At 41.5% G+C, this 27,542-nt stretch overlaps 1 protein-coding gene across 1 annotated transcript in view; it reads right to left on the bottom strand.

Annotated features, from left to right (window-relative positions):
* The window catches only part of GALNT12 (polypeptide N-acetylgalactosaminyltransferase 12), a 32,591-nt gene extending 15,014 nt beyond the window's left edge, over nt 1-17,577 (bottom strand). The window contains exons 1-4 of the mRNA XM_025171713.2: nt 17,057-17,577; nt 13,063-13,232; nt 11,075-11,264; nt 5,921-6,106 (exon numbers count right to left, since the gene is read on the bottom strand). Of these exons, the coding sequence (XP_025027481.1) occupies nt 5,921-6,106; nt 11,075-11,264; nt 13,063-13,232; nt 17,057-17,433 (923 nt within the window). The 5' untranslated portion in view covers nt 17,434-17,577. The remainder of the gene's footprint in view (nt 1-5,920; nt 6,107-11,074; nt 11,265-13,062; nt 13,233-17,056) is intronic.
* Between the last annotated feature and the right edge of the window lie 9,965 nt (nt 17,578-27,542).

The raw sequence follows: 27,542 nt of genomic DNA, 5'->3' as shown, positions 1-27,542 counted from the left end.
CTACCACTAGCTGGTTTCCAGTTATTATCCATTATTTCCCAAAAAAGATGGTTAATGAATATGTATAGTGCAATATGGTAATATGTAAGTGTAGGTTAAATTTTGAGTTCATTTAAACCGAAGCACACTTTCGTTTATTGATCAGTACCAGAGGTAAAGACAAGCCTAAGGAGGGGAAGGATTACAGCTCCTCTTTATAAACCTATGCAATAGAAGAAACCATATCTGAAGCAGCTACATTCCTCTAGCCACTATCTAAAAGCTGCTTTAATTAACATTCTTTGTGGTTAACACTTTCACTATCTTGTTACCGCTTGCAACTTTCCTTAGCCTGATAATTTCTTGTTTCTAAATGATTATAGCTGAGCCTAGCATTTTTGTTTTCCCTGGAAGATGTACTCGGCAAGATGATTAACTTGTCCCCCAATAATGTCATAAGTTACAATAATTTAAGAACAAAAAGAAATTAATAAGTAATAAAGAAAATACCATAGGCTTTGTATTGTACAGAGAAGGGTAGATGTCTCCTAGACCCTTGTTCTCTGAAGGAGCCAGGAAGGGCAGAGGTCCAAAGCACAAGGGCAGAAGTCATACTCTCTCAGCCCAACCCATCTCAGGGTTGTTGTCGTGAGGAAAATAGGACGCAGGAACATTATGTATGCTGCCTTGAATTGTACAAAATAAAGGCAGGCTATAAATCTAATAATTTTTTAAAATTGTTAGAAAGTATCCTGTCAACTGCATCAGTGTCCACAGGCAAGAAGGATGTCACCCAGTCACCTTATCAGACCTTGGCCATGAAGAGTCAAGATTTTGGCAAACTTTTCTGTTGAATGGTTGCAGCGACCAAACAAGAAATCACCCAGCTTAACTCTCCCTAAAAGGGAGTTTTTAAACCTGAACAAGTCCACAGGCTGATAGTCTACCAACAGAATAAGGAAAAAGTAAAGTCACTTCTCCTGCTTTACTGCCATATGTAGGCCTGAATCTGGGATTAACGCCTATATATATGTATGTGTACATGTGTGTGTATGTATACGTATGTATGTATACATACGTATACATACATATACATACATACACACACAAACATACTTTTAAAAGAATTACAATTTTTGAAACTGTAGAGATACAATGGTAATCTGTTAGGAATTACTATATTGATGGAGATAAAAAATGGAGACAAAATTTGAATAAAATAATATTTAGAAGATACATCTTTGCTGCTGTTTAATTTTTAGCCAACACTGTTTCCTATACTATTAAATATTTTATTTAAAATTATGTGGATATATAGCACTGTTCTTCAAAAATCGTTACTGTTCCTAACCAAATTGGAGCATGTGATCAATTCTGCTGCAGAATATATTCAGCAGAAGCAGACTTATCTCAGATATCATATTTCTAATCCTATAAAGTCTTCTGTCTTCCCATTCCTTGAACTATCCAAGGAAAAGATCTATTAAATTATTAACCTGCTTCTGAATCAGATAGGCAAGAATCCAGTCTGCCAAAGGCTGTAAATGTGCCAACATATAGTTTTAGATTAGGAAATGCCCCATTTCCATTCCTTTAAAGTTATATTGTGTTTGAATATTAACGTTGCTTTTCCTTTCACTGAAACAAGGAGAAATTTTGAATAGGAAATAAAAAGTCATCTAAAACTACTCAGTAAAAGATATCTCAAAACATGACAATTTAGTCATTTCCAAGACTAAATTTCTACTTATTCCTCCTTAATTAGAGAAGTGGATTTAACTCTAAGTTATTAACATTGCGAGAAGCAATATATCTTACAGATTTATCCATTTATTGTTTTACAAATAATTACTGATTATGGACATTCTTCTTCTAAGTGTGGGCAAGGTTTTCTTTCAGTTAAGGGTTACACTATTGGTTTCTCTATTTTGGGGAATCTCAAAGTTCAGAAAGTGACATGGAAGTGACAGAGCAATGCTACCAATGGAACTTCAATTTTTGGCTTTTGTTTTGCTTAGGTTATGGTGGTGTAATGGTATGTGGGAATGACCTTGGGAGACAGGAGGAAAAGCCGCAGGCTAAACAACTGTTATGCCAAAGGTATCTCAGTCCACAGAAGCAGAGGGGGTATGGGAAGCATTTCAGAAGGAACTCTCACTAGTTTTCTGGAAAGGAGGGGAGGAATAATTTCAGACTTGCAAGGTTTTGTTAATGTAACCTTACAATAAAGATAGAGCTAGTATTCATTGTTGTGCTTCTTGTCTGAACTACCTCTAAGGGCTAACAGGTGGGTTCACTTGGTTGGGCTAACAGGTGAGTTATATTTTTATTTAAATGAAATTTGATCAAACAATCAATAATACTGTGGACTTTTGGGAGATTTTACCAGCCACAAAAATAGGGCTGGGGCCACATACAGTTGCCCATCCCTAATCTACAGGAAGTAAACCCTAATACATTTTGCTTTTGACTCATTTATTCTACACCTAGAAACTCCATGTTTTGAGTAACATTTTTACTTATATTTTAACTACTTCTACTAAACCAAACATATCAATTGTAAGAAATGTCATCCTAGCTTTAGACATAAAATTACATTTTATTGTCTATAATATATTCTTAATTCCTTTTTCACAATATCTGACCTATTTCATAAAGTAAACTATATTTCTAAAGCATGAGAGAAAATAAATAATTTGCCATATGCTGTACTGAAGCTGCACGGAGAACTATACATTCAAACACAGTGAAATAAAGAAGGACAAAATTAAATTAGAGCTTATCAGCAGTAAGCAATTATTAACAGAACAATGTTCAGTAGCAGAAACTGTGTACAGTGATACATTATTCCAACAAGGAAATACCATTTTTAAAAATAATTCACCTGAGAAATATTACAATGAGTTCTAATCTTCAGTTACCAATGTTTGAATAGAAGGAAAATTTGGTGGGGTTTTAAAAATTCTTCTTATTTAAATTCATAACAACTTCCCACTACCTTAGTATCTCTATATGCTTATATGAAATTCCATGAATGATGATGGCTGGAGCAAAACTACCTTTTCCCCCTTATGTTTTTAGAAATGTCTGGAAAAACCTGACAGGGAACATTTGTTAACTAACTGGCCAAATGAATTGGGAAGTTAAGTTGCTTAGTGATTAGTAGATCCGTTCATAGATAAGTGTCCCAATATACCTTTACAAGCCTTCTAACTGGCTCTGAAAACTATTTTTCTTCAATTCAGTTCTAATCCTTAGGGAAAGTATTGCAACATTTTTCATGTTCTGCAACAGCATAAAAAGTGCAAAATACAATTGCTATCTCCAAGAATTGGTTTAAAAGAAAGGATTCCAGCCAGTCATGTCAAGCAGTTATTCTCTCTGATAGTTGATCTAAGTCTCATAACTCTGTCAGGGTGGTAGGCTGAAATGCTTTTACTCAATTCCATTGAGTGTTGAATACATTCAATTATTGGCTGTACTGGGGTGAATAAATTAAAATTAAATAATAAGGTTATACTGCTGATCAGTAGGAAACCACAGGCTAGAATTGGGGTTCAGCTTGCTCTGCACAGTGCTCTGCTTTCCTGGAAGCAAAAGACTGCAGAAGTACATTTCCCCTAGGAGTTAAGCCCAATTCTCCAAAGCCCTGACAGAATTGGATCTAGTAAGGTAAAACTGGCAGAGAAAGTATAATACAGCCACATCAATACACTTTATTTTTATATCTCAGCTTTACCTTTGTTCCCATTCTCTGTCCCTCTCATTCTTTGTGTTCTCACTCTGTTTACAGACCTACACCTCACATACCTTGCTGCAAATAACCTTAATTTGTTGCATTTAACAAAATAAAAATCCTTACTACAGCATTGGTTTGTACTAGAACCACACACTCCAAAATTGCTGGGAGCCTATCCCCCCAGCAAAAGAGAAAAGTGGAATCATTTACTTAAAAGTTCAGTCCTGGAGAAATGGGAACTTCCTGTTCTACCCTATCCAGATCCCAGGTGAGGGAAATACCTACTCCCCACTCAAGAACAGCCACCTGCCTGCATGGAACTCTATCCAGAGATCCCAGAAGAGGGGTGATAGGAAAGGACCTCCAGACCTATGTTGGCTTTGTGATAAACCTCTTCCTTCTTACTACACATACAGTAGCTTGATCATTTTTAGCATAAAGACAAAAGTAGGCCATGGGACAAGATGATAGCAAATTAATTTAACAAGCAGATTAGAAATATTGTTGTATCAAAGCTCATTTCCACATATTTTTCTACTCAGTGATTTTGACAAACATCCTTTCTTCACAACAGACTACATACAATTGACTACCTTTCTATCCACATACTATATTACATATCTTAAGATTTCTCCATCCATGTCCCCATCTTTAGTAAACGTTCTACCAAGGGATACAAATTCATCTTGCTCTTTGTGAAGCCCCGTACAGTTGCGCAAGATCAAGAAACCAACAATTATACAGACTTTGGTAAGGTGCCTTAAATGATAGAATTATGGGAAAATATAGAATCTTAGAAACTGAAAGAGGAATTTCCAACTCTCATTTATCAGTGAATTCATTAAGGCAGAGTCTCTTGGAACATTTTGAATTGTTTCTGCCTAGTTTTCTCCAAGTTTGGTGAGAGCCCAAGGTAGCTGATAAACATTTTACAATGTTGAATGCAAATACCAATTGTCATGAGAAAGACTATATTGTGATTAAAATGTACTAGCTAAAGGGTTTTGCAATCACCTGGAAACACAACATCAGAGGACTGAAAATCTTTAGCCAATGGGATGGTTTCCCAAAAATCTAAGACCTTATGGGCACTGGTGTCTTGATAGACTCAGGTATGAATACAATAGGTATGTTAGATGTGAATTACACTCCTGAGTCCAAAGATTGAACATTTCATCATCTGAGAATACTGAATATAAGAGAACAGGAACAGAACAGATCAGACTTGCAAGAAAGAAATGCAAAAGCAGAAAGATCAAGTCCTGAGGGAAGAGCTGCTGAAGTCACTCTTAGCATCAGGAGACCAGTGGAAAGCAATGTGATCTGAGGACAAATGGAATTTCACCAAAGCAACATGAGGCAGAAAAATCCTGAGGAGATGGCACAAAGAAATTTCCTATAAAATAAACATGAGGCAGGGAAAAGAATCTTTGTAAATATCTTTTCCATGAGAAAGCCTTCTGGTCTACAAAGAGTTCTTCATGGATTCTATATTTGTGTCAAATGGGAAGGGGAATAAAAATGAAAAGGAAAGGATTTTTGTGGGAAATTCCATAAAGAATGGCGGACAGGGAACTGGCCTGTAGAACCAGACATAGCAAGAGAAGATTTGTTAATTGCCCCATTATCAATTCTTGAATGTTATGACTTTAAGTAATAGTTAAAAAGCTATGAATAACCTCTGATGCTATTACTGAAATCCACACTGTTTATTTCAATTATTAGTGCTGATCACACAAACTAATAGTAGTAATGGAGCAACTAAACCAAACTGGGCAAAAAATAAGTACAACATGGTGGAGGGCATTCCATAAAGAATGGCGGACAGGGAACTGGCCTGTAGAGCCAGACATAGCAAGAGAAGATTTGTTAATTGCCCCATTATCAATTCTTGAATGTTATGACTTTAAGTAATAGTTAAAAAGCTATGAATAACCTCTGATGCTATTACTGAAATCCACACTGTTTATTTCAATTATTAGTGCTGATCACACAAACTAATAGTAGTAATGGAGCAACTAAACCAAACTGGGCAAAAAATAAGTACAACATGGTGGAGGGCAAAAGTTCACAGATCTGATTTTAAAATAAAATTGCTAGTGTGACAATCTAGCACAACAGTATTGTGTTCAATTATTATTCATCCCAACAGGTTTATCAAAATATAATTCAATTTCAGACAGAACTCAAAATCAACCTAACCTGATAACATCAGTCTTGGATCTTCGGTGTTGCTGCTCCCGCTCTGGTGTCACATGCCAAGTAAAGACCAGTCTCCAGTCAAACCCACCAATCTGTGGTTCTCCAGCATTTCCCAAGTATTCAAAAGTTTTCCAGTCAATTACATCAATCACAGGACAGACAACAGCTGTTGGTTCTTCTTTAATTCTATGCATGTTTACAAAGAAATATTGTTTGTATCCTGATGGTAGAAACTAAAAACATTGAACAGGATTGTAGAAGACTATTAGCACAAATATCCTTCTTCTACAGTAGTTTTCAGTTTTCCAAACTATTGTAGATATTTTATAATATTTTCCTAATAATTAAAGAAATACTTAACCAATTTCTATCTTCAAAGTAACCAGTACAAAGTTCAGTACAAAGTTCAGCTTATGTCTGAACGGTGCATTTGGACTGCACTCCCCAAAATATCCACCCAGCATAATTCCAAACAGATTTGGAGGACTCCAGGTTGGGGAAGACTAACATACAGCATGAGATAATAATTCTTATGTATACTGTGTTTCTTTTTTGTACATATTGTGTATTGTGTATATTTTCTTTGTATATTTTAATTTTTCTCAACATTTCCAAGTATTTTTCCTAAGTATTTAAAAGTGTTGGGAAAAAAACCCACCATGTTCCATGGTGTAAGAAACCTTACATGTTTATTGTACCCCACATCAGGTTGGTCAGATAACGTGCAAAGGTTTTCAAAACAGTTGAGCATATGCAGCCTCACAGCCTGCATGAAGAACTATGGAAAGAGATGAAAAATAATGTTTGCTCTTACAACCTCACACACAGCTGCTCATTAATAAATGTGGATAACTAAATATTACCTTCCATCCACTATTATATTGAGAATTTGACTTCAGTGCTATTTCAACAGGCAAACAAGCATACATGGGCATATATTCTTTCAGCCAAGACTTAATAAACCTCACCTGTTATTTGTCTGCTGACATCAGCAGATCAGTCCAAAACTTTCAATGATCCCTCTCTAAACTCTTCTATTTTACAGTGTACCCAAGGCATCTTGCTACATAATCTGACAGACTGCTTCTAGTCTAATCAAATACAACTGTGAATGTGTAATTAGTATAAGTTCTAGTAATAAGTTTGGCTAATCAATGAACCATTAAGTGGCTTAAACAAAGGACACAAAACCATCAGCAAATGTATGGAATGCCTGCATGAGAGTGACAAGCAGAAAGCTTGTAACAGCCATGCTCTATAAAAGGAAGACAAACATAATACTAATGCTGATGATTTTAATTTTTTTTAAATTTAGTCATCCCATCACAGCTTTTTTCCTCCTTCTGAATACTACACAGAGCAGCTAATGTAACCAAGGGAATAACTCATCAAGATTTTAAATTTTAGAGGCAAAAATAATATGGAATATTATTTCTCACTGACCGTTGTGTTACTTCATCAAATAAATCAAGCTGGAAGGAAGGAAGGAAGGAAGGAAGGAAGGAAGGAAGGAAGGAAGGAAGGAAGGAAGGAAGGAAGGAAGGAAGGAAGGAAGGAAGGAAGGCAGGCAGGCAGGCAGGCAGGCAGGCAGGCAGGCAGGCAGGCAGGCAGGCAGGCAGGCAGGCAGGCAGGCAGGCAGGCGTCATTGTGAACCAATGTCCACAGGTTTCACTTGGAAGGAAAAAAACCATTATGTTATGGATTACAGTAATTTGCTTTGCAGTAAATGAACTAATTAATAACTCAAACAAGTGCAAATAAAAACAAAAATGGAAGGAAATAAGTTATTTAGCTTCCATTACTATATATTTATTATGATTTTGATAATCATCTTCAAAAAAAGATGAAAGAGATGAAAATTTGGAACAGATAAAATGAAACAAAGCTGAAGAATAATAGAACTTTCATCAGTCCTAGCATTCACAAGCACAAAGAGACTCATGTTACTCACTCTCCAGTCCAAGCAACTCCAAGAGTTCAGTGGCCACTCCTCCTGACGATGCCTGTCAGTGAAATGGCCATACTCCCAGCAAGCTGCAGATTAACTGCCAAACAACCAAAGATGAAGGACACAAAGGAGGAGAAAGAAGATGGAAGTCAGAAATGGTGAAGAAAGAAGACCAAGAGAACTTGTATTTGATTAAAATGATCCAAGCAGTTATATTGAATTAAAATGATGCATCTAGAATGTAAAAATCTATAGTTGTATCAGTTTAAGAATGTACTGTTTACCTTTTTATCTTTTCTCTCAATTTCTACTAGATAGTTGAAAGCAGCAAGCACAATTATTTTCAACATCAGGGTCATATTATCTATCAAGAAATTATTTGTTTCTTGACCGTTTCACTTTATACAAAGTTAACACTACCTTCCAGCCTCCTTCCAGCTCCTCATTTCTAATTCTAGTTCATTTTGTAGAAGTCCATTTAAACAATAAATCAATCAGTCCTGCAGTTCTCAAGCCCTCCCCAAGCTTGCAGTCTTAAATTAATTTAAGTGAAGTTTGCACTGAGGAGCAGCAACCACCACCAAGAAAAGGCATTTGGGCCAAACGTATACTTGCATGGCATAAATCGCCATGCAGCAATGTATGCAGGTTGTGGACTGAAATTGGCCTGCCAGGACTCCCCATATAGCCCACAGAGCATCCAGTGGTGGTATTTCATCTACTCTTCATCTTATACTCTTGCAAAGGGGACAGTAGGGTAGCACAGTGCAGGGCGCTCTTCAAGACCTTTCTAGCATTCTGAAGCATCACATCTCAGGAAGATGGTTATGGCAAGGATGAATGAAGCCAGCTTCCAGAGAATTCTCACTTCAAACATCTGGATGCCCTGGAAGCACAGCCTCCCAGGACCTGCTTGCACCTCATGTTTCCCATCAGAAAAAGCAAGAGGTCAGCAACACCAATCTAAGAGAGCTGCCACTTCAAGACCACTGTAGTGGCTTCTCGTGGGCAGCTGTAGGATGTTAGAAGGCAGAGCTTTGGGGAAAGGATCTGGGGAGTAATTTGGATCCTGAACACAGTCCTCCACACAGCAATGCAACAGCTCATGTACACAGTGATGCAATAATTTATTGCTTGTAGGAAATGGATATTACTATTACAGTTTAATGATTTACCATTTAATGTAAGTATATAGAGTTTGTAAATTTAGAAACCATAACTGGTAATATATGAATTATTCCAGATTGTAGTTAAGCATAAAGAACAAAAATAATTTTCATTCTATATCTTACCCTACACTGCCATCTTGTGGACTATTAAGAAGAAAAGTTATATATTTGGTTATTTCAAAAAGACTTCAGATATTAAATGTTGCAAAATAAAAAGATATTTGTTCCACCCAAATATCCATTGAACCAAAACATGTTATTTGTGGTGACTTATGTCATTTATAATGATGCCATTACACAGATGATGCAAACTGACACAAATGACACAAATATAATGTAATTTATTCTACAATTATGTGCCTTGTCTGGGCTATTTTGAATACAGTAACTTCTCTGTTATTATTATATATATATATTTGGAAGGAAATTTTGTCTGTTTTGTTCAGGTTTGCTAAGTGGGGATCCATTAAATCAGGGGTTTACAGTATTAACTATATGTGTGATTTTATACAGCCAGTATTTAGAAAGGAATTCACTCAAAAATTCCACCTGCCTTCTTTTTTTAAATCTCCATTTTTATTGCCACATGCTACTAAACCCACAAACTCTTTGTTTTATTTTTTATTTTTTGATCATTGAAAAGTATCTTAATTTCATGTTTTTGCTCTTATGATGTGACGATATATGGGAAACCCTGCAAATGTTATATAAATAGAGGTAGTCCTCACCTAACAGCCATGATTGGGACCAGAATCCTGATCCTTGAGCAAAGCATTCATTAAGCAAGATGCCCACATGACTGCTTCACTCAACGACTGCAATCAAGGAGCTTCCAATTGTGGTCATTAAGTGATCTCCTGGGTCGTTAAGTGGATGGAGTGAAAGAGCCTCCCAGTAGGCAGCTCTTTGAGAGTGAAAGGGCTGCCTGCTGGATTATTTCAATTCATCTCTGTGCAGAGCTCAAATTCTCCCAGTGGGCAGCCCTTTCGCTCTTGAATGTTCCTGCAGCCCAAGGGCTTGCCCTCGGAGGGGAAATCCTTCATGGGGCTGGAGGAATGGAGCTCAAATCTTAAGGAACAGAGCTCAGGTCTTTAGGATTTGAGTTCCGTTCCTGCATACCACTGAGAGGTTTCCCTCCGTCCCTTCCACTTGCAACCTTCCCTGCACTGACTTTCTGGGGAAGCTGGCAGAAAAGATTGCAAATGGTGATCACATGGTTGCGGGGCACTTGGCAATCAGTTGTAAATGCGAGCTGGTTGCCAAGCGCCCAAAATGCAGCCAGGGGAATGGTATGACATTTTACAAGGGCCGGAAGTGCTTTATGGGCTGTAAAGCACCCTTTCCAAGTCCATCGTGACTTTGAACTGTTGTTAAACAGTCGTTAAGCCAGAACTGCCTAACGTATACAGTATAATGCTTTTGTTTTCTTTCTTTCTCAATTCCCTTTCTCTCATGACTATTACTCTCACACTGTCACACACTATCTCACTGTCACATAATGCAACATCATTATAATGAAGCCTCCCTCCCTCAACACCAATAATGTATTTTGAAAACAGCAGCATAGTATCTGGAGAATGTACACATGACATGAAAATGTATATATCCTACAGCTACTCACTAAAATCATTATGACAGTATAAACCAAGATATACTTATTTATTTTACACTGTCATAATGATTTCAGTAGATTGATTACACCTGAAATATAATATTCCAATGTCATTTATTTATATAACATGTTGAGAAAGTTATTTATTTAATCTTTTGAATCTTATTTGTGGTGCCCATATTTTTGTTCACCATAAATCTGTTGTTCTCATATAATGTAAATAATTGAAAAACTAGTATCATGTATTGTAAGAAAGTCTAATGGAAACAAGCATCAAGATCCTTGCACTCTAATATATTCTATATTCATTAAAAGTAAAAAGATAAGGAAGAACAGCATTCACTTTGGCTGTCACAGTCTAAGAAACCAACACAAATGATCAAATGGTTCTAATTTTGGAATTAATATGACAAACGTTTATTTACCTTTCTAATAATGGTTCAAGCCACTCTTCATGGCATTCACAATGGCAGTCGAGAAATGTAAGAACATCCCCTCTTGCTATTGAAGCTCCCAGAAGCCTTGCTCGAACAAGCCCTTCTCTTTTATTTGCTCTGATAAGCCGTACCTTGCGCAAATTCGCCAGATAGTTTTCCAAAGATTCCTTTAAATGTTCTGTTGCAGAGAAATAACAATCTGTTATCTAAAGAACTCACAGTAAACTGGCCATCAACATACTTTCGCATATACTGTGTTGCATCTGAGCAGAGATAGAGCCAGGGAAATAGCTTCTGACAGGAACTCAACTGAAAAAGCTTGCCGTGCATGTTTACTTGCACTGGTACATTCAGAACACAATGTCCTGGAATCACCTCTCAAAATGGTTGATTCAAGTGTTCTTAGCCTAAAACAAAGTTTTTGTGTTCCAAAAACATTATTTTGATGTTGGAGCAAGATAACTTGTTTTATTTATAATGGCCAAAATAACCTGGCCATTCAGAGTCTTCCTGCTGTGATAGGGCTCTTTTTGGGACATCCATTTCAATCATTATCAACCACCACTGTAAGTTATGATGACACGCAAGTAATATATGATGCTGAGTGTCACACAAACTTTTGTTTAAAATGTTCAGCTCTCTCTCAACCAACTTGTACTAACTTTCACTTGCCATCTCGCAGTATCAGATCTCTGAGTGGTACTATTCTGAGCTCAAGCAAACTACTTTCAGGTATCCATCAGTATAATACTTACTTATTTTTTTAATAATAGTTTTTATTAATCCATTTTCAGACAGACACACATAAAATAAAAATGAGCAATTCACCACGTGCAAAAACAAAAGGAAAAAAATGCACAGGTAAACACACAACAAGAGCCAGTTTGGTGTAATGGTTAAGGCACTGGACTGGAAACTAAGAGACCATGAGTTTAGTTTCACTTTAAACACAAAGCCAGCTGGGTGACCTTGGGACAGTCACTCTCTCTCAGCCTTAGGAAACAAGCAATGACAAACCACTTCTGAAAATCTGCAGGGACTTGTCCAAGCAGTCACCAGGAATCAAAAACTGACTCAAAGGCACCAACCTCCCCACCACCCACACACATAAATACAAAAAAGAACTGTAATTACAACTACATCCCAAATTCACCTGATTTTGTAAGTCTTTAAAAGGGGAAAGCTTTCAATGTTGACTGAGCCTGTCCATGATGTTTTTCCAAAGGGAGAGATAATGTGACATTTTCTGATTAACAAAATATACAATTGGATTTCAGAGATGTGTGATTTAGCTATTTTTGAGTGCAATTATTTCTTGTGAACTCCCAGTTCTGCAACATTATTTCAATCTGGTATTCAGAGAACTGTTCACAAGACTTATTGGTAAACCTGCTTAATTCCTGCGCTGAGCACACATTTAACAAGATATTATTTAAAACGGATGGAAGATTAATACCATCCATATTAAATATGAGATAGTACATCATGGAACTTGAAAATAATTTGCAATAATATTAAGCAAAGCTACTAAATGAAGGTAAGTCATTTTCAAGGTATCTCAATACAAGCCCATTTATATATAAATATTTAATCTTCACAGTATACTCTGGATCTTGATATCAATATATAATAATTAGCATTGGAAATTGTATCTTGCTTCTTCAGACTTACACTGTTTATGATGATAAAACTGTTGTTTCTTTTGTGAGACAGTTTTTTTCTTAAATTAATGAGGTAGACAAATTTGTTTATGCTGTTGAAGCAGCAGAGAAAACTATTTTGGCTGTCTGTTCGGTTTGGTTATTTATATATTCTTATTTGTAATAATACATTGTACAATAAAACAATGTTTATGATTATTATTAATTTTTAAATGGGTCTGTCTTTCCTACTAATGCTAGCTGCTGTTGGACTTTTTCCTTTCACTAGAAATCCTATGCCAGCAAGGTGTTTGCAGAAATATCTCCTCAGCTTACCTTTATCACTGTAATCATCTACAAGGATAATTTCTTCTAGAAGAATATCAGGAGATGTCTCAAGAACGCTATGAACTGTCCTCAGCAGCGTTGACCAAGCTTCATTATAAAAAGCTATTATAACAGAAGTCTTTGGCAAGTTATAATAATCATATTTTTTCTCTTTACATCTACAAGAAAAGCACAAAGTATTACAATAATGTAAAACCAGGCATAAATGTTCATTCTGTACCTTATATTCTAATAACCACCTCATCAAAAAAACCTTGATCCCACCATGTTAGAAACAAGCCCTATCCCCCCCCCCCATGCTCCTGCTATTATAAAAGTATACTGGACTGCCTTTAATTACAGAAAAAAAATTATCATACCTATTTATAGCCAAATAGACAATAAAAAGCTGAACTCTAATTCTACCACAGAATAGTACATGATTTATCTGTGGTGAACACCTTGCACTCTAATGTTAGCAATTTATCCTCCCAGGTAGAAAGCTGATGTGGCTAATTCATTTTCTACATGCAATCTTAGATCCTGCTATTAGAAAGTTTTGTAAACAAGAAACAGAGCCAGATATGACAAATTATTGCCAGTGTTTCTATGTATGATGTCGGGTACTTTCTCTGAAACACTGAAAGTGTAAAACTGAAAAAGCAATTAACAGTAGCACTGGGTGCAGAAACAACTTTCAGGCTTCATTTGTTAAGCCTGACACACTTTAAATGTCCAACTAGAAAACACTGTCAAAACCCACTGCTAAGGCTGGATGAAATCAGTAAAAAATAAGAAACATTTACGAACATGATTCTAAGCACATTTATCCAAATGTCAGTCCCACAAGTTCATTAATGTTTTATTGTTTTATTTACACTTAAGATTACAACCAGAACTACAAGTCTTGAGAACAATTTCAATGGAATTGAGCTATGGAGTTTGCATAGTTTATGAACATTTAAAAATTTCCTACTTCTCAAATCCTTAGACTCTAAAATGTGAAGAAAATATCCTTTCCTGGACTTCCAGGAAAGCAATGGCGGACTTGCAGAGCCTATGACTGCAGTAGACAAGGAGCCAGCAAATGGATTGGCTCCTCAGAATTCCTATCTGGAGCAAGGAGAGGACCGGGATTGCCCACAAACGCTCCATATAGTGGCTCTTCGTGAAGAGACCACAAAACAGTGGTCTCTGGCAGGTTTTAGAGCTCTGGGAGCTGAGGGAAAGCCAGCTTTGCCTAAGCCATGGTTTGGAGCCTTCAAAAGGACACTAGGTTCACATATTTCCTTCCTTAAGCACTTCTGGAAATTGCTTGTTAACAGCTTTTTTGATATTAAGAACTTACAGAAAGGCAAATTTCATTACACCAGGTGTGGTTCCTGGTTCTACATAAGTTCTACATAAGTTTAAGGACTTTTAAAAAATGCTCATTTTGGAATAAATAGCAAAAGGGTGATTAGAGCATTGATTTTGGAAAGTTATAAATGGACTACTGGGCCACAGAGACTTGGAATAAGAGTTAGAAAGTATTTATTTATTTGCCATATTTATATAGCTGTCTATCTCACAAAAAGCAACTCTGAGCAGATATATATTTAATTACATAAGAATCCTTCCTATGGGCTGTTTAAAATTTTATTAAAAAAATATGAAGATTTTGAAACTAAGTGTAAGAAATCTTCCCATGGGAAAACGTTGTTGATTAGGAAAAAACATGATAAGAGAGAACTTTGAAGGTTGGACTCTAGAAGGAACCAGAAAGAACTAAAGATTATATTAAAGGAGAAAAGACCCATTAATACAGAATGGAGCAAATTAATCTGACTTTGGAAGAATTCAAGGATACTTGGGAACAATGCACTCAGAAATTAAAACTGTCTGTTACTATAAAAATGGATTTAAAAGAGGTTATAGAAAAGGAACAGATTTCACTGGACAAAACAGAGATTGAAGGCTGATTCCAATGTGGATCTGAAAGTGGATTTAAAAATGTAAAGCTATAAGAACAATATGGAAAAAGATATTACACTGGACTTAAAAATGAAACCAGCTGCGGTCTTAATAACTAAAAGGGACATACAAATAATAAATCAGAAGAGTGGCTTGGATAACTTTCTTATATTGGATTTACAAAAAGAGATGTGTTAAACTTAGGAAGGAATTTCTGAGAAGAGGTAAAGTGAAAATGAATTCTTTTAGGACACTATTTAAAGGGATTAAAGATTAAGATACTTAAAAGTAAACGGAAAGGATACAAACTTGGTTTATTTGACCAAGGCTAAAATATAAATTATACACACACACAAATACCACTTTCTGGTAGTTTTTTAATGGACTTGACTAGGATCAAATGTCGAGGCTTTAAAGATTTGTTTATAATAAGAGATGAGATATGGGAAGAAGAGATCCTTTGTTGTATTTTAGAGAAAGTGATAAATTACTGTGTTAAAAATTAAGGGAAAGGAATATAAAACTGGTTTATTTGATTAAGGTTAAAATATGTATATTGTTATTTCTGATAACTCTTGATGAACTTTTGATTAGAAATGAATGACGAGGCTTTAAAATTTGTTTATAGAAAAGAGATGAGATATGGGAAGAAGAGATAATTTGTCGAACTATTAGAGAAGGCTGAAAGTTACTGAAATTGTTTGTAATTGTTTTAATGAAGAGGGAAGTCATTTCTTTATGTATCTTTTTGCTTTCTTTATTCTTTTTTCTTTTTCTCTGCACTTTATTTTTTTTTTACTATTTATAATTTTTTAGTTTATATTAGTCTTTTATCTTTGTATCTGTAAACTTTAATAAAAATACTTAAAAAAACTAAAATGTGAGGAAAATATCCTTTCCCGATTAATGATCGAAGGTAGGACTTCTTTGAAATGAGGGTTCTCAAAATTCCTAAAAAAGGATGAACAATGCTGGAAAACTGGAAAACAGAACAAATGTGAAGATGGCACTCCTTTGGAAAATAGATACCTCTTCCCTAAATTCAGGAATTATGCCAAATCTTATCCCCATTCATCTTGTTTGGCCTAACCTTTTGAGCGAATGTAATCATTGTGCCATGCAAAACTATGCAATTAAAATTGGCTGAATCCGTACCTACATTTTGATTTAATGTGCTATGCCAACTTAGTTTATGGCCCGGGGAATGTATGAGATAAGGTTTTGCATCTCTTGTTTTTATGTTACAAGTCTGATTATAGGAACTGTCATACTACTTTGTCAACTGCTTTGGAAGACTTTTTGGCAAAAAAAGAAGCATTTTTTAAAAATGAACGTTTTATACATGAATAAATGAAATCTGACCTAAACAATATCCAGTCAAAGTAGATGTCAAAACAATTGTGGGAAGGAAGAGGAAGAATCGTGGAAAACAGTATGATAAAATGCTCTGGAAAGGAATAGGCAGGACTGAAATGGTAACCGGATTACAGAAAGTAACTTTCACAATCCTGTCTGGATATCATTCCCAGTCCTGAGTTCACACAATAGTCTAGCCTACGGTGAGGCTCGTTACCATATGTTGTGCATAGCCAGACTACTAGGCTCATTAAGAGAGCCACCTTCAGTTAAACATGGATTAGCATGTTATATGAATGCATCTTTAATGCTGGGTTAGCTTGCTGCGTGAACCCAGCCAAATGCCCCCGAGGGTATGAGCTCTACTTTGCAATCCTTGGCTTAACCTCACTGGGGTCCTTTTGAGCGCGCGCCTCTCCCCCTAGTTCAGCGCGTTTGCAAATGCAATCACGACCTACAAAAACGCATCTTAAAGAGAGCCAGGAGACGCTTCGCGGGGACTAGGTCTGCTAAAGGAAGTCCAAGAAGTCTACTTCTTGACATTAAGTACAGCACGACTAAAGTGACGCGGCCCCTCTGCTCGGGCCTCCCTTCCCTTCCCCTCCTGCTAACTGCGCCTGAAAACGTCTTTTCCCCAGCTCTCCCAGGAATCCCGGCGGCGGCGGCGCCTCCTCCTGACGCCCTCTGCACTCACAGCGGGTTGCGGCGCTCGGGCAGGCGGCGGTGAAGGGAAATGCGGTCGCTCAGGTAGATGTTGATCTGGTGCAGCTGGATGCTCTCCTCCTGTAGGCGCTGCTCGGCCTTGCTTAACTCCAGGCGCGCCGGCCGGCCCAGCTCGCCCACCTCGGTCTCCCTGCCTAACGGCGGCTTGTCGTAGACGGGTCTGCGCAGCCGTCGCTGAGCTACTTCGGGCGGCAAGGACAGGGGCGCAGCTCCTCCTGGGCTCTCCTCCGCGCCCGGCGGACCCCAGTGCCACAGCAGCAGCACGCCCACGACGCCGAGCCCCGAGAAGAGCGCCACGACGAGCGGCCATCCTCCTCGGCCGGCCCGGACTCGCCGGCCCCGCCGCATCCCAACTTGGGCAGAAACTTCCTCGCCCAGGCCCTTTCAGTGCTGCCCGCAAGACAAGACCGTCCGGGCAGGCGGGGGCGGACCGAAGCAGCAATAAAAGTCAGGCAGAGAAGGACCGCCCCGCCGCGGTTGCTTTACCCGGACTAATCGCGGAAGCGGCTGCTGGCCTGCTCGCCTCCGAATCCTTGGCTTAAAACGTGGCGGGCCAGGGAAGGCAGAGAAGCAGGCGGAGAAGAACGTGGCGGGGCAGAGAAGCAGCGCGGCCTGCCCGGGGCCCCGCTCCTTTCTCCCGCCACGGAGGAGAGTCGCCAAAGGGGAAAGCGAGGGGGAAAGGGCGCCTGCCTCTTCCACGGAGCCTCAAACTTGCCCTCTAGCGAACCTCGCCTCCGTTGATAGAATGGAAGGTGGTTCAGGTCGAATTGCCACTTGGAGGAGGAAGACCATTTTCAGGAGAGGGGTCAGCCCGGGAAGGAAGGTAGCGGCCTCCCCTCCATGCAGTCAGATTGGGTCGGAGGACCTTCCCAATTATGTTAAGGAATGGGGGTGTTTTATGAGTGATTTCTGAGAAAGAATGGGAAGAGTTTAATCCCTTCCCATGATCTGCCTCCTTTCCTCTATCCTAATGCAGCCTTCCAGTGGCACCTGTCTGCACATTCCATGGCTGGGTTCCCACATCATTGCTATTTTTGTTGTTAGTATTAATCTTAGTGAGAAGCTAGTTTGGTGTAGTGGTTAAGGCACCAGGCTAGAAACTGGAAGATTGTGAGTTCTAGCCCCAAGGTAGGCACAAAGCCAGCTGGGTGACCTCAGACCAGTTATTCTCTCTCAGCCCCAGGAAGAAATCGAGGGTAAACCACTTCTGAAATCTTGCCAAGAAAACTGCAGAGACTAGTCCAGGCAGTTGCCAGGAGTCAACAATGATTCAAAGGCACAAAAAAAAAGGATTAATCTTAAATATTGCTTTCTATATCATTATCTCAAAGTGGTATACAAAATACAGGTACAAATAGCAATAAAGTTCTGTCTGTGTGTGTGTCTATGGAAGGGGAAGAGGAAAGAAAAATAGAAGCAACAACAACAAAACCCAGAAAAGACTACAGTGAAGAATTAGGTTTTCAACAAGTACCTAAAAAATGTAACAGAACGTGTCATGTGAATCATTCTAAGTTGTGCTTTGCATAACAGTGTATTGACGCCAAATTGACTCAGTTCATGCAACATGCTAAGATGTAACCCATGGTTTACAAAACCCAATGGCCTTGATTCACACCAAATGAATGAGCCTCCTGCTACTCCCAGTAAACATATCTGGTGGTAAATTACAGATGAAACCTTGGTGAAATGGAGGATTAACAGATAGTAGACAAGCTACCCTGGTTGCTCTTTTTTTTTAATCTGCGCTCACTTGTTACGGACTCTGCAGTGACTGCTTGGACAAGTCCTTGCAGTTTTCAAGGCAAGGTGTTTTCGGAAGTGGTTTGCCAGTGCCTCCTTCCTAGAGCAGAGCCCAGCTGGCAAGCGCAGGAGGCGGGGTTTCTGTTGCTTCGTGCCCTTTTCGGGCACGCGCGGTTTTTCGCGCTTACCAGCAACTGCTCCCGACTCCTTTTTGCAAGGCGCATTTTTCCTCCCACCGGAGTGAGAGTACCCATTTATCTACTCACGTGAGTTTTCGAACTGTTGGGTTTACAGGAACTGGAGAGGAAACAGGAGCTCACCCTGCTAACATGAAGGCTGGACTCGAACCGCTGAAGTGTCGACCATTTCTGGTCAGCAACTTTCAGCGTCATTAAGCCGCTGCGCCACTGCGTCCCCCTCTGGTTGCTCTATTTGATTAGAAAAAGAAATCTCAAGTCTGATAGTGGTTGGAGCCACCAAAGACAATGAAAAAAGCTTGGTCTTTTCTAATATCACCTTTTCCTCTAAAGGAGGAGAGGTGTGTGTGTGTGGGGGGGATCTATACTATATATGGCTCCCTTTTCTGCCCCACCCTACTTTTTTAAACTGCTGTAGCTGAGATGTACTACATTTGCCCAACAGAATTAGTTATGCAGTAATCCAGTTTCCTGGATTCACACAACTTACTGAACTTATTAATTAACATTAATATTCACATTTTAATCAAACTAATTTCACATGTTTTGTGAAACTAGCTGTTCAAAATTCCTGTGCACATTCCCTATGTTTGTTTTGTTATGTTACAATTATAGTTACAATTTTGAGTTCTATCTAGGACATGCTTCTAAAATTTCCTACTTTGCTGCTTAAAAATTGCTCTTATACCTCCCCCAACTGTCAGTATCCCAGGCTGAGGGGGAAGAAAAAAGCACAAAAACTCTTGTACTTTTTGAGAAACTTGGACTACATACAACATAATTTTCATAAAAAGTGGAGCTCTGCATGTAAAGACAACCAAAGTTTGTGCTTTGAAGACAAAAATTGACAGGAATCCTTGAAATTAAAAGGAGAAGAGGGAATGAGAGGAGAAAGATGCAGAAACATTTAAAGGAACCCCAAATCTTTGATGAAGGTTCATTTTTCAAATTGAAACAAACAAAAAGCTTGAACCACTACTTACAAATGTAGCCCCAAGCCCTGCAGAGCCTGAGATTTGCAGTCTGCAGGAGCAAATATATCCAGTTTGGTAGAAATTGAGCAGGGCCTGCAGTGTACAGACCTAAATTTATTCGTTTTTTTGCAGAATGAATTGCACAAACACATTAGCCTAATCCTGTAATAACAGTTGCTTTAGTAGCAACTGCATCAACATTTGATATGGCTACAAAAAATAAATTCTATTGCATTGCAAATACTGCAAGTTGGCTGAATTAGGGTGGTTCTTTTTTAAAGGAAAATATTAATCAGGCTTATTTGGAGCATACCACTGAAAAAGAATGAGTTTTTAAAATCTAAAATATACACACACAGATAATCGATTGCAAAAGGAAATCGAAAAAGCACTATGGAGTTACTGAAATGGAAATGCAGTGACTCAAAAGACTGATAGTCCCTCAGGCCAGTTCTTGCAAAAAATCAAGCAGTGATACTAAACAATAATAAAGCTGTAAAAAACAAAAAACAAAATAGGTTTTCATGAAACAAATATTAACAGCAGACAAATTCTTGTAGAACGGCTCTTTAGAGATAGTGTTAGCTCACACCCTTAATCCAATAGACAACTACTTTAATTATGAAATTTCTCCTTTCTTATTAGGCCAATTAGAACAAAGAGATTGTGATTACCTTCATTTACCATCTATTCAATAGCCTAGAATTAATAAGATCAGTGATCCATTTATCCTGAGGTCTCTTCTGCACAGCTGCCTTAAGCTGCTTGTCTCCTGTGCTGAATCTGACTGGAAATGAAACTAAAGAAATTGCTGTCCGGATTTCAGCCCATTCTTTCCTCACAGTTGGCAATTATCCTGGCCAAATGTTCTTTCCAGAGGATGGTTACCACAGCTTCTGATTGGTGGGTTCCCCATCTTCTTTATTCTGCCCACCCCTGCCAAGAAATCAAGTACCAATTGCTTCCCTTTCAATTAGTGGGTCCTTGAAGATATGTGGTTTCCATTGATAGATCTTTAATATGAGCCCCCCTCAGTTGAATCTCCCTTATACTTGAATCATAGAAATGTGGAGCTGGAAGGTTCCACGAGGATTATCCAGTCTAACTTTGTACAGCATGCAAGAAAACTATTTAAACCATCTTTGAGAGGAGACTATTGTCAGAAAACGACAGACACGGGTTCGGTTATCCAGTAGACAGAAGTTTTTATTGGGCACGTTTGCAAAGGTGGGTCCCTCCCGCAGCAATGGAGGAACCCCGAAGCAAGGTCTGACAGGTTTTTATACCCCCTATCTGTCCTCCCCCTCCTACGAGGGCTTGGCTCACAATCTCACCTTTTTTACCGCCCCGGAGCGCCGCTAATTAACCGCAAAACCGCAGACATTCCACTTTCCGAATCCAATCAGCGCAATACACATTCCAATCCCCACTTGACCCGACAGCCGCCCCCTGCCGTTTCTCTTCACTCTGGTGCGAACGTGCCTCTTGCCTGCAGTCTTTCCTCCCTCCTGCCGTCCCTCTCCACTCTGGTGCGAGTGTGCCTTCTGCCCATCCTCCCTCCTGCCGGACCCCCAAGGCTGCCCCATGGTGCACAGCGCTCTCCCCTAGCAAACATGGTTCGTTTGAGGCCCTCACTTCTCCCTGCCTTCTCACAATCCCCCCTTTTTCTTTTCACGCCTCTGTTGGGCCTCAAACCTGGCTAACAGGATTGCTCCCTCGTCCCGGACCCGGGGCTTCACACACTGGGACAGGTAATTCCCACAAGCAGGGAGGCATTGCATTAAGCAACATACTAGGACCAGTAAGGCAATGAAGCCAATGGCTAGTACAGAAAGTTGTTTTAACCAAGCAAAGTTAGGTAACCAACTAGTGAGCCACGACCAATTCCATCCCTCTGGATCCTCGGATATGCGAGAGGCTAAGGTCTTCAACTTGGCTAGTTTTGCTTCAATATAATTCTCATTGTTGGTTAGGTTAAAGCAACAAAGACCTTGAAAAGATTCACAGCCTTGTCCTGCCCTTAATAGGAGATAGTCTATAGCTATCCGATTTTGAATGACCGCCCTCCTGATCTCAGTGACTTCTTCAGTGAGGGCTGCAATGAGAGAGGATGTAAGGTTGACACTTTTAGCCAGGAGGCAGGCCACCTTCCTTAGGTCCAGGTAAGCTCTTCCGCTTAGTGCAGGAACCCCTACTAAGGAGAGGGCCAGAGCCATGGCTTCTGTTTTGGACAAGAGTGTCACATCACTCTCACAATCAGATGGCAGCTCCCTTTTTCTTTTTTCTTTTGATGGGTGCGCTTGTATTGGAGGCAGGGCATATAGAGAGGTCAGGCGCCCTATGGCACAAGGGCCCCCTGAACTATAGGCTGGAACATAGGTGTAAGCTTCATGTCCACATAACAAAAAGAAACCTTTAGGTAGGTATAGAGGGGTTGAGGCGTAAGGGATATTATAGACCCCTCCACAAGTGAAAGCAGGACCTTTTGAGGGCAATGGGGGGTACGGTTCTGGGTATTGTTGAAATATACACATTGAGTTGCATTGGTTATCCCCAAGAGATTTAGAGCCATTTGCCTTTGATTAGTCCAGGGTCTTGGTATGGGAGAAGACCCAAAATGATAGAACATCCCCCCCACGGGGATCATCCCCAGTGATCAAAGCTGTCTGTGCCAATTCTACGCCTTTATGTTGGTCATCTCCTCCCCTGCCTTAGTTCAGTTCCTTTTAAGTTTTACTTTGAGTCCGTCTCCCGGTTGGGCAGTCCATGGTCGGGCCCCTGTCAGGTCCGAACCGCTGATTCAGTTGTCAGGAGAACTTGGTATGGTCCCTCCCAAGACGGCTTCAGCTTCTCATCCTTCCACGTCTTTATCAGGACCCAATCCTCTGGCTTGTGGGGGTGTTGGTCTTTCAGCAAGGGGGGCCGTTGAGCGAGGAGTCCCTGTTTTCTTAGAGACAAGAGAGATTGTGACAGTACCAAGAGATACTTTCTCAGGAAGGCATCCTTTAGCTCGGGGATAGGCTCTCCCATTGGAGCCAGGAAAGGTCTTCCCATCATCAGCTTGAATGGGGAGACCCCCACATCCTTGCGAGGGGCTGTCCGCATTCGAAGCAGGGCAACCGGAAGTGTCTTTGTCCAAGGTAGCCCTGTTTCCAGCCCCAGTTTGGTGAGATGTTGCTTCAACACCCCGTTGGCCCTTCCCACAGCTTTACAGTGTCTACCAAAGCCTGCACCCCCCGTGAGACCCTTCGTGCAGTTTCTCCACCATCCCCCTCATGTCAGCACGGCTCACTACTGGGGTCCCCTCAATTGTAACCCAATGACCTGCTTCCTCCCTGCAACCTTCCCTTTCCAGCAGCTGTGAGTAAACCCCGTTCCAGCCAAATTTTCCCGAAAGTGTGCACTACTCCCCAGGCGTATCGCGAGTCTGTGTAGACAGTGAGGGACACTCCCTTTCCCAACTCTAGTGCCCGTTTCAAAGCGTGCACTTCACACAGCTGAGCCGACCAATCCCCTGGTAGTGCCCCCTTCTCTATTGTCTCTCCCTCCGCCGTCACTATCGCATATCCTGACTTCCTTTGTCCCTGCTCTACTCGGCTAGACCCATCCACAAACCAGACCTCACCCTCCTCCAGCGGGACCTCCTGCAGGTCCTCCCGGGTCTTTGTTTGCAGCTGCAACAGGGTGGAGCACTCGTGCTCTGCCGGCTCCCATTCTTTCCACTCCCCCGCAAGAAACTCCGCTGGGTTCAAATTCCTGTCTGTTCCTACCACCACATCAGGACTTATCCGGAGAACTGTCTCATATTTCAACATCCTCCCTTCTGTCATCCAAGCAGCCGCCTGCTGACTAAGCACACTTAAGATCTGATGGGGTGAATGGACAATCACGGGGCTCCCAAAAGTGAGGTTTTTCCCTTCTGTCACTAGTACAGCAGCGGCAGCCACTGCCTGCACACAAGTCGGCCATCCCCTCACCACTGGTTCTAGGGCTTTGCTCAGGAAGGCCACTGGTTGATATTTCCCAGCCCGTCTCTGAGTCAGCACTCCAATGGCAGTTCCCCCATGGGCTGTAACGTATAGGTGAAAGGGGGGGGGGCAAGTTCGGTAGAGCCGGGGCCGTCACCAGGCTCCTTCGTAATTCCCCCCACTTCTCTGTGTCCCTGTCTGTCCATTCTACCCTGTCAGATGATCCTTTCAACTTCTCATACAGAAACTGAGCCTTGCTCATGTACTCATCTATCCATAGCCTGCAATATCCTACTAGACCCAGAAACCGCCGCACCTCCGTTTTAGTATGAGGGGGCTTCAACTGCATTATCCCCTGTATCCGAGAAGGATCAATCAACTTCTCGCCCTTCCGGAGTACATGTCCTAAATACTTGACCTCCCTTTCCACAAATTGGACCTTCCCTTGTGACACCTTCAATCCTTCCTCAGCCAACCAGTTCAATAAAGCCACTGAGTCTTCTCTCACCTTTACTTCCTTCTCTCCAGACACCAACAAATCATCCACATACTGCAGCACCCGAGAACCCCCAGGGGCCCAGAACCCCTGGAGTTTCTCTTCCAATGCCTGTCCAAACAAGAGGGGGCTCTCGGTGTACCTCTGGGGCAGCACCGTCCATCTCAGTTGTTGCTTCAGCCCGCGCCTCCCATCCCGGGACAGCGGGTATTGGGCTTGCCGCAAACCCGTCACCCCTGGTTTCAAGGGGATGCTAATTGGGGCTATGCGAAACCGCCCCGCCCCCCCTTCTCCTGCCCATACCTCAGGGTTCACAACCTCCACGTCCGCCTCCCGCAACAAACACATCCTTTCTGCCTGTTCCACATTCCACAACTCCACTCCTAGACTACCCATGAGATCCCTTCCCAGCAAGTTCACTCTCGCCTGTGGGATCAGTAACACATCTGCAGTTACCTCCTTCCCATTCCACTCCAGTCTCACTTCCTCCAGTACGTCTGCCTTGACCAGAGAGCCTCCCACCCCCATCACCGATACCGACGTGCCCCGGGATTTTCGCAATCCCTGGGATGTTCGAGAGGCTCTGGTGTCCACGAGGAACTGCCGTTCCTCGCCGGTGGGACCCACCGTGATGTTTACCAAGGGTTCCCCGTGGGTCCCGGTTGGGGAACCATGACCCCCCTAGTTGTACAGGGGGAAACTCCTCTCATGTTCTCCCGATGTTCAGCATTATTGGGATCCCAATTTGGGTCTGCCAGAGGGAATTTAGTATCTGCGGCCGGGGCATTTGGGACATTTGCATTCCTTCGCTCCCAAGCCCCGAGCGCAGCTCGCCGAATCTGGCCCCTCTCTTCTGGCGTATAGAGGTGGGCTAAAATGTAATTCAGTTCCCCCAGGAGTATTCCACCGGGCCGAGAAAAAGTTCCAATTGTTCGGCGGCGGTATGGGCGTTCTCTTGCATACGAGGGAGGGTCCTTTTTAATTCCCTCAACTCACTGGGTTTGATGGGATTCGTTACGTAACTGGTGACGGCCACCCCCTGTGCGTTCGTTCCGTTCGGGACTTCCCGGACGGGGAAGGCACTGGCCGACCTTAGAATAAAGGGCAAGTTCTGAATGTCTTGGTTCAGCTGGTCCAGCTCTTTCCGCAGCCCGGGATAGGGTGGGGGCGCCGGAGGGGGAGCGATAGGAAGAGGAGGAGGAGGAGGAGGAGGTGGCGGCCCCCATTGAGGTCTAGTCAGCCAGAGGTCCTCCTCATCCTCCTGTTCTTTTTGGACAAAAATTTTGGCTAACTTGGGTCGAGGCCCCTCCCAATGAACATGGAACCAGACTTCCACATAGGGTTCCTGTGTTAACATTTTATGCTCCACAATGTAGTTTTTTAGTTGGGTCACCCAGTAATTACTGGGGATTCCAATGGTAGGGGAATTCGGGGTCCACTAGTGGATATTTTCGCCATTCTTTAGTGCACAAAGTTATCATGGTCGGTTTTTCCAGACCCCTGGTGAATGGACACAACCAGGGTGTCTCCCACTGTTGCAACAATTGTCCTAATGGAGAATCCGTGGGGATTCCCCCTACTGCGTTTTTCCCATTGGCCCCTGGCCTTACACTCTTACTCTGCGCCTTACCCATCCTTCCTGACTACGTTTCCCACCTTACAGAAGGTCCCGGACTCTTCTGTCCCCTTGCGGCGTCCAACGCCTCGTAACCACGCTAATCTCCCCGAGATTATGGGTAGGCTGTACTCACCAGACCTCCCGGAGGTCTCCTCGTCGGCCGACTTCCTCTTTACTTCTGTCTGACTGGCGATTGGAGTCCCGTCCTGGACCCGACTCCGGGGAAAACGGGAGACACCTCAACGGGGTGTTACGGCCGATTACTCACCGGTTCCCCACAGTCCGGTCCACGTCGAGGACTCCTGGCTGGCTCGCCAATTTTGTCAGAAAACGACAGACACGGGTTCGGTTATCCAGTAGACAGAAGTTTTTATTGGGCACGTTTGCAAAGGTGGGTCCCTCCCGCAGCATTGGAGGAACCCCGAAGCAAGGTCTGACAGGTTTTTATACCCCCTATCTGTCCTCCCCCTCCTACGAGGGCTTGGCTCACAATCTCACCTTTTTACCGCCCCGGAGCGCCGCTAATTAACCGCAAAACCGCAGACATTCCACTTTCCGAATCCAATCAGCGCAATACACATTCCAATCCCCACTTGACCCGACAGCCGCCCCCTGCCGTTTCTCTTCACTCTGGTGCGAACGTGCCTCTTGCCTGCAGTCTTTCCTCCCTCCTGCCGTCCCTCTCCACTCTGGTGCGAGTGTGCCTTCTGCCCATCCTCCCTCCTGCCGTCCCCCCAAGGCTGCCCCATGGTGCACAGCGCTCTCCCCTAGCAAACATGGTTCGTTTGAGGCCCTCACTTCTCCCTGCCTTCTCACACTATCTACCCTCTTCTTAAAAGCCTCCAAAGATGGAGGACCCACAAATGCAGTAGGCAGATTGTTCCACTGTTGTGTAGATTTTACTGTCAATTAGTTTTTCCTTATATTTAAATGAAATTTCATCTTGGTATCTGCAGCTTATACTCATTATTTTTGGTCCTGGCATATGTGGACATGGGAAAGAGTTACTGAGCATATTTTATGTGTTTTCCTTTTCTGTACCTGAACAGATACCATGGTTCCTTTCAGTCTTCTTTCCTCCAGACTGAACATTTTAAGTTCTTTCAGCTTGGCCTCATAGGGCATGACCTCAAAGCACTGTCATTTTTGTTGCCTTTTTCTGAACCTATTCACACATTTTTGATTCAGTGCTGTTTCTAAATGGTGTTAGCCCTTCTAGCAGGTATCTCATGCTGCTGGCTCATGTTCAGCTTATTCTCAATGGCCAAGGCCTTCTCCAATATAGTTCTTCCAAGCCATAAATTCCCCATCTTGTATGTGTGCCCTATATTTTTCCTCTCTAATATCTTACATTTTCCCTGTTGAATGATATCTTTTTTTTTTTCAGCCTTTTCAGCCAGCCTTCCAACCTGTCCAGCTTGGACTGCAATCCTATTCTGTCTTCCTGGGTGTTGGCCAGAT

The sequence above is a fragment of the Python bivittatus genome, unplaced genomic scaffold (assembly GCF_059951505.1).
Source record: "Python bivittatus isolate LINGU-HERP-01145 unplaced genomic scaffold, Pbiv_v1 ctg000960_np1212, whole genome shotgun sequence".
Classification (NCBI taxonomy): domain Eukaryota; kingdom Metazoa; phylum Chordata; class Lepidosauria; order Squamata; family Pythonidae; genus Python; species Python bivittatus.
This window is presented reverse-complemented; position numbering and strand designations above follow the sequence as displayed.